General features: G+C 42.0%; 1 protein-coding gene across 1 annotated transcript in view; it reads right to left on the reverse strand.

The window, feature by feature from the left end:
- The window catches only part of mamdc2a (MAM domain containing 2a), a 33398-nt gene extending 25274 nt beyond the window's left edge, over window positions 1-8124 (reverse strand). The window contains exon 1 of the mRNA XM_071899495.1: window positions 7977-8124. Coding sequence (XP_071755596.1) covers window positions 7977-8124 — 148 coding nt within the window. The remainder of the gene's footprint in view (window positions 1-7976) is intronic.
- Window positions 8125-8480: the final 356 nt, after the last annotated feature.

The raw sequence follows: 8480 nt of genomic DNA on the forward strand, positions 1-8480 counted from the left end.
GACAGACGTTTTCAACATTTTCAGTATTTTCATGTTTGACTTCGCTTTTGCCCTGTGTTACCTAAGACCTATGGCAACACAACATGATTCTTCAAGCAAAAAGGCCAACCAGCCCCTTAAGCAATGCTGGTCTACCATTGTCTTCCTGCCTGGCAGTTATGCCTGTGGTAACACAGCCACCCAGGCAGTATTCTGATGGTGGTAGACCCTTCCAAGTTTGTTTGACCCATTCAAGCATTCTCAGTGCTTGAATGGGTCAAACAAACTTGGAATAGCTGTGTGGGTGGTGTTGTGTTGAAAGGACGTGTTTTAATTCCCATAGTTAGCTCCCAGCTAATTATGAAACCTCTACAGTGAAGCAAGTAATCACAATGGGTAATCTATGCTGACAAACATTATTTTTGCTGGTGAATATTTTAGTTAAGTATAATAAGTATTATATTGTATTTAAGGTAAAGGGTTCAAGGAAATTAATATTTATATGTTGTTTCACCAGACTGTTTACTATTCAAGTTAAATTTGTAGTGGTGCTTAACCTCCAAAGCAGTAGATGGCGATAGTGAGCTAGCAACAGGGCCTAAAGGCCCTGACACACCAGGCCGACAGTCGGCCGTCGGGCCGTCGGTAAGCGTCGGTGTCCCTAGTTTTTGCGGTGTGTCCCGCACCGTCGGCACTAGTCGGACCCTGTCGGGGCTTTTCGGCCGATTGAGCATGTTGAATCGGCGTCGGAGCCCGTCGGTGAGAGAGATCACTCTGATTGGTAGTTCGTGTTTTGCCTCTGGATGATTGGACTGATAAATTCCTTCAACATGTGGAACTGAACAGGAAAGAGCCGAGCGAAATTTTTAAAATCGGAGGTTTCATTTATCTCCAGCTCTTGACACAGGTTCGGGAAAGCCCCTTGAGCCTGTCACTGGAGTAACGTTATTCATGATTTCACCCATTTAGTGCGGTTTCTCCTTATTTTTCGCCTCCGCCTCTTCCTTTCTTCTTCCACAACCAAAAGACCAAGGACTGACAACGCCAGTGCCATTTGCAACTTCTTATCAGACATATGGTTATTTCCCCTCACGCAGGCGCAGAACGTACGTGCTAGTTGGCCGTCGGCTGTAGTCTTTGCGGTGTGTTCAAGTGCAACTTTTTGGACCAGACGCAGGCGACGCAACAGTCGGCCTTCGTCGCCGCTGGTTCTTTGATGCCGGTTTGGTGTGTCAGGGCCTTAAGAGTGGTGGGCCTGAGAAGGCTGGGCCTGACAGCGCAGTCCTGCAGTCCGCTGCAGCCATATGATAGTGGGTGAACTTGAGGTTCAGTGGCAATTGCATTCTCTAATTAACCGGTTGACTTCCCAGCTGACTGCCAGATTGCCTGCAATAAAGTCTGAGCTTGTACAGTTAAATGATTTCAAACCATAAACATTGCCGGCTTCACACTTTTGCATAGAGCCACTGCAATAGACTAGTTCAGTTATTTAGTGATTATATTGGCTAATTACTGAATAAATTCCAAAGAATGTAGATAGATTCTTTAAATTGCTGGTTAATTGAGCCAATTCATAAAACTGTTTATAAACAAATGATAACATTTAACATCTCACAATTGCTTTATCTACTTCCTTACTAATGACACTATATTTGGGCAACACTTTCTTATGGATAAAACTGAGCTTTCAGACACACCCCTTGATGCTGCAAGGAGCTGACAAGGAACACTTTCATCCTCCGCTTGCAGATACCCACCAAAATCATGCAAAGGAAAAGTGTTTTTCCATTGTCTATTTAAACTTCTATCTGAAAGACAGAAGTTGAGTTGTGTGAGTATGTTTAAATTGTCATCACGAGCATGTTTGGTTTCATTGTGCTGCCGTTGTTCCTGTTGTTCCTTGTCATTTGCCCCCTCTGTTGTGTAGTTTTTAAGCAAAATCAGTTTGGGGATAAACATTTAAAATGATAATTTTCCATAGTAGACTAATATGTGAAAAACATTGATTTGGGAGTGAGGTTGTGTCATTGTTTGCTCATAAGAAGATTTAATTTTCCTCTATGGTATATCACCATTGAACCTTTAAAGACAAACTAAACCCCAAACCCAAATCTGTGTAAAGCCTGACATCTAATGGTAAAGAGCTGAAATTGCCATCTGTTATTGGCTGATCTTTGGTGCAAGGTGATGTCACTTTCTATAGAGTGCAACAGGTGGTGACATCACCTGGCACCAAAGATCAGCCAATAGCAGATGGTAATTTCAGTAGCATGTTTTTTACCATTAGAAGTCAGGCTTTATACAGATTTGGATTTAGGGTTTAGTTTGTCTTTTAATACTAAGTTAAAATTAGCAAAAAAAACATCCATCCAACTACAGCAATTTTGGTTTATACTTGTCTGATTGTTGTCTAACTGGTTCGCTAGCTTTGCTAACTAGACATCAGTGTATATGGGGATAATGGGGATGGCCATTTTAAGTTTTTTAATATATCAAATAATGACGTATTTCAAAATCTTATTTTCAGGACGGTGAATATACTGTATAAAAATGTGCAATATCAACAGTAAATTTATGGAAAGTAAACAATAATCCAAGTTGACAACGCAGTTGTAGGAATAAAGATTTATGCTTCAACTGGTCACGCTCTCAATAGCACATAACCTGCCAATTACACACCATATTTTTACATTGACTCTTTATCATTGTTATTCTTTTTCAACCTGCATTTTATGTGGGCTACTACTCCCTTCAATTAACTTTTCCCACAGCAAACTTTTTTGGGTGTTGGAGGGAAAGACTGAGATGAGAGAGGGAATGTGAATTGAAGAAGGAATGTGAATTGGTAAGTAAAAACAGGCAACGGAAAGAGGGAGTTGGAGAGTGAGGGAAACAATGAATAGGTTAGGGAAAGTCAGTGAATTTCATTAGATCCAAACACATGGCCTGGCCCATTTAGATTTACAGTTCTGAAGGTATGTTCTGTACAATATGGTCTGTGCAGAAACCACCACTAACATATTCCTAAATTGTGAGTTTAGGTTGGAACTCCTATCTGAAGCCCTCTCAATTTTTTTGCATTGAATGGGAAAGACCATGCAATAATGTCTGTTTTTTATTTAAAGTACCTCTTAACAACTACAGTACACTTTCTGTCGTTGTCATTTTGTCACCAGTAAATATACTTCTTCTTTCAGCAAGTTAAGAGTACTTCTACATGAGTAGGATATTTAGTGTGAACCAATCACATTTAGTTTGCTGTTGCGATGTTACAATGCTTGGGAGCAACGAGAGACAGGTACCTGGATTTGTGACCGAATGCCGAATGAAAGATAAGCAAATATATTTTCTTTGCGTAGGATAAGATGGTTGAACTTTAGTTAATTTTCATGTCTTGTGAACACATTTCTTTTAAATTGAGTCTATCTCTATAATATCTATATCTATCTATAACTGTGCTAGTGTAAAACATTAAGGCCTGCTAGGTGGCTAGCTAGCTAAAGGGTCTATGTGTAGTTTCTGGTTCAATGCTGACCTCTATTGTTCAGCCATGTCATTACAACAACAAAACAAGGCTTTCCCCCTCCTCTACCCTCCTCAAGCACATACTTGCTGAAAATGCTGGTCTTGCTCTACGGAGGGTGGTGGCACCCACTGTAGAGGGTGGCTAACATATTGAGTAATGGCATAACCTTTATTTACGAGCCACTCATTGATCTGGTGGGCAGTATGAAATCTTCTTCTCTGTTTAAAAATGTACTTGGGTCTCTTGGTACGTGCCTGGTTTCTATTACCAATAGCTCCCTGCAATCTGGTTTTGTCCCAGTTTATTTTAAACATGCAGTTGTTAAGCCTCTCCTTAAAAAAACAAACCTTGATCCATCCCTGCCGAAAAACTACAGGCCTATATCAAAGTTGCCTTTTATCTAAAACATATTAGAAAAAGTTGTTGCCAAACAGCTCACTGCTGTTTTGAACGCACACAACATTCTTGGTAAGTTCCAGTCTCGGTTCTACTGAAACAGCTCTTCTCAGAGTCTCCAATGATGTCCTCTGATGTGGGTGAATGCTCCGTTTTGGTGCTGCTGGATCTTAGCGCAGCTTTCGACACTGTAGATCACTGCATTCTGATTGAAAGGCTTAGGCAGTGGGTGGGTGTCTCTGGGAGCGCCCTGGAGTGGTTCTCCTCCCATCTCTCGGATAGGAGTTTTTCTGTTGGTTGGTCCCATGTCTGCAACTGCTGCCCTATCCTGCGGTGTGCCCCAGGGTTCTGTTTTGGGTCCTATCTTATTTGCCTTATATGCTTCCCCTAGGACAGAGTATTAGCAACTTTGAAGGTATTTCTTATCACTGCTACGCTGATGATATTCAGCTGTACATCTTGCTTAAGCCGGATAAGACTGACAAACTGTCTGTTTTACACAATTGGCACACAAATGGCAATCTGATTGCTATTAAGGAGTGGATGGGTAACAACTTTCTACAGCTTAACGCAGATAAGACTGAGGTCCTTATCATTGCTTCTGACAGTATCATTTCCAAGGTTGTTCAATATATTGGGTCCCTTCCCTGATCTGTACGGTCTAACCTTAGAAATCTTGGTGTTATTTTTGATCAGGCTATGTACTTTGAGCAACATATTAAATCGTTGACCCATACATGTTTTTTTCATTTAAGAAACATTGCCAAACTCAGGTCAGGATGTTCTGAATCGTCTACAAACAGTCCAGAACGTTGTTGCAAGGCTGTTGACCAGAGCCAGCAGGACATCTCACATCACACCCATTTTAGCTTCTTTACATTGGCTTCCCATTAAGTCCGTCCATCCATCCATCCATCCATCCGTCCATCCATCCATCCATCCGTCCCACCATCCGTCCACCCGTCTGTTTGCAGGATATCTCAAAAAGTTGTCCACGGATTTGCACAAAACTTGGTATGAAGGTTGGTTATGGGCCAAGGCAGAACTGGCATATCACCAAAAGGTGCATAACTTCCTTGCGGGGTGTTGTCAGACATGGCGGAGGTCTGTGCTCTACTGAGCACATTTTCTAGTTTAAATTGTGTTTTTATACTCTTCATTTTCCTTTTTGCTGAATCCTATTACTTTTGCTGCTGCAACAACCTAATTTCCGCATGAGAATCTAGTTTAGAATATAGTTTGATGAAATCAATCTGTGATGCTGTGATGCAAAAAGTGATGCTGCTCTGCCCTCCACCAGTTATATGGTCCTTGTAATACAGATATTGTAATACAGATTCCTAAGGGAAGTCTCCTCGGGAAGAAGAGAGCAACAGGTGCCAGTGCTGCTGCTAGTCCCCAAACCACGGAGGAGCATGTTTCCATGGAGATGGCTATTTATAAACAGGAGCCTGTGGTTGATGGCGAAGCCGACCCCTTAGATTGGTGGAAAATAAACGAGACCCACTTTCCACTGTTGTCAAACGTTGCCCGCAAGCATTTATGCATTTGTGCAACAAGCACTCCATCAGAAACAGTACAGCAGGGAAAGTCATTACGCACCAGAGGTCTCTTCTGAAGCCAAAGGGGACATGCTGGTGTTTCCGGCCAAGAATCTTTTTTTTTTTTATCTTAAATTTGTCTAAATTAAAACTTAAACTGAAAATTAAAGTCCAGTATAACTAAATCAACAGACTTTCTTTCAAAAGTAAATACTCCTCTTTGTATTATAACATAAAATATCCCTGCATTGTAGGTTATGTAGGCCAACATCAACATAAAGTGTAACACACAATGCAATCTTCAGTGGCTTTACTCCAGGGCATCAACATAAAATGCAACTTAAATCATGTACTGAAATCTTCCACTACTGAATAGGGCTACAAATCTTTCGCTATAAACACCCCAAGTGGTGATGCGCGGGTCAATCCGAAACCCGCGGGTCCCGCAGGTTTATCCACGGGTGGGACAGGTTAGGGTCGATTGAAGATAATATTGAGAACGAATGGGGGGTTCTGATGTTGAAAAAACACCTGAAACGCGCATCACTACCCCCAAGGTTTTGGTTATTGCTCTGTGCCTGTCTGAACTCACTGAGAGATTCCTTAAAAGCTGCGAGAAGAGCAAGTTGTTTTGATCGCACCGGCTCTCCGTGGGGGGACACAGAACCGAATGAACCGTGGGGAACCGTTTCACCCCTAATAGGTAATAGAGAGAGACAGGAAAGACAGGGCAGAGAGAGGGGATGACATGCAGCAAAGGGCAAGCTATATGTGATAACTTGGCACGTCAGCGGCTACTCTGGTCAGAACTCGCAACTGCACTCTGACGATTTTACTGCTGTCGCAGTTTTAATGACGTCAGACAACAAACTAGTGTGTGTTTATTGATCACATAAACACTGATGATACTATAAGATGCTTGGGATAAAACGCTGCATCTGCCGTTGTAGAATACTACTCACAAAAGCTAACAGGATAATATATAGCTACGATGCTAACGTGGCCACGGTAGCTAAAATTAGAGTTAGCATCTACTAACAATTAAAAGTGAATGTTTTACCACAAAAAACTCATCATACAGAACTTTAATGATGCACTGCACATATTGTATTAACGGTATTACTGGTTTTGGCAGATATTTTGACACTGGACCGGTTTGAAATTCTCACACCAACCCAAGCCTATTAGAAAGTCAATATGGTTCATGTCAGTAGCTTATATAGCCAGTGGAGAGGTGGTTTCAACCACTGAAAATTAATTGAAAAAAATATTTTGGGGCAGAACTGCAGAACCGGAACCGGCTGCTTGGTTTCTGCGTTCGGAGGTCATGTGCCCCCCCCGGTCTGCTGTGGTGGCTAACATGGCTCATGCTACTACCCAGTTCTTCCTCTGTTTCTTCCAAACAAACAACTGTTGCTGCTGCAGGAAACGTAAAACATATCACTCCCTGTGCGGCAGAGAATCTTTTCTGGGAATGTCCTACCCCACACCAGGTGTTTAGAGCAGCAAACATAAAAGCTTTCATGACACTGGCTTATTCATGAGCTGAATCACTATTGTATGGTATCAATCAGCAATAGAGAGTTGCAAAACGGACATTTACAAATATGAAAATGTTGTGGATTATAACTTTAAAAGTTTGACTGTTACTCTTGTCAACCGTGTCAACAGATAAAATGATTTATGAACTTGCTTTATGCAGCTCAAAATTCATATTTTCATTTCAGTTTAAAAGACATTCACAAAACAAGACTGCTTCAAAAACAAATGTTTTCCTGGATGATATTACGTCATTCAAGTACTCTAAGAAAACAATACAATATGCATTTTCTTTTCCAAGGGAGCCAAGAGAGATGAAGGTGAGGCGGGGTGATGTTAGCTATTAGAATTAGGCTGTTACTACAATAGCAGTAACAGTGGCAAATATGAGTGTCCTGTGGGAGAGATGAGATGTTTGACTTGGCAGCAACTCATGCCGACTGTGAGCACTGGATCTGCAGACAAGGAACCCTCCAAAGACCCGTTTATGACAGGAAAAATTCAGGTCATGTTTCATTACCATTCTATAAAGTTCTTGCCAGACACACACACACTCAGTCTCTCTCTCTCTCTCCCCCCCCCCCTCTCTCTCTCTCTGTCTCGCTCTCTCTCACCCTCTCCCATTCTCTTACAAACCCCCACACACACACTCAAAATTCACTGAATGTCTGTCTCTATTCATGCATCTGAAAGAACCACTAATAGCGTATAATGGATCAGTCATGCAAAAAGCGAGGGTCTTGGTCAGCTTGAGATTGCCTGGACCTAGTGGTCCATTGTCTGCTGACTGGTAAAATCCAAGTTAATAGTTGGGAGAGTAGGCTGCATATTTATATGTGCAAATCCCACCTGTCACCATTATTTCATTTCATGCAACTGATGAACTTAACCTGGGTCTCAACTTACATTTCACTTAGAAATGGCTAGAAAATATGTTGCCTGGGTCTATAGAGTTATAAGTCCAGTGGATTTAATCATTATGTTCTGTTCCGTACCTTCTTCATTCATTGTCCAGGTGCCATATTCAGGGTCTGATGTGTAGCCACAGGTGCCTTGCTCAAAGTTGCAGGATCCGTGCAGCAGTTGCTGTTGCGCCCTGAGGAGTCCACACAGCACCAGCACTGCAAGGAAAGAGAAAAGCATCCATGCTGCAAAGTTGCACTGTGACCAAGTTGCTTTCGTTTAAGTGCAGGCTACATTTGTCAACTTTTTGTTGTTGCATAAACGGCATAAATTGCAATTAACGAGACAATTGTTGGTGAAGTTGCTCGACTGTGACACATGCAGAGTCGTGGCAGAACATAAACACTTGCCACCCGATAGGACATTTACTTTAATGCATTGAAACGGAAATCTTTACCCAGGAAAGTAAGGCAAACGCTGGTCATCGTAGCCACTGTTGCAGTTGAGGCGAGTAAATCCTTCCGTAGTTAACTGTCTCCCCTCAAGGAGCGACTGCCGAGCGACTCTGCCAATAGACTTCGCTCGTCGAAACCCTC

Source organism: Centroberyx gerrardi, chromosome 8 (assembly GCF_048128805.1).
Source record: "Centroberyx gerrardi isolate f3 chromosome 8, fCenGer3.hap1.cur.20231027, whole genome shotgun sequence".
NCBI lineage: Eukaryota > Metazoa > Chordata > Actinopteri > Beryciformes > Berycidae > Centroberyx > Centroberyx gerrardi.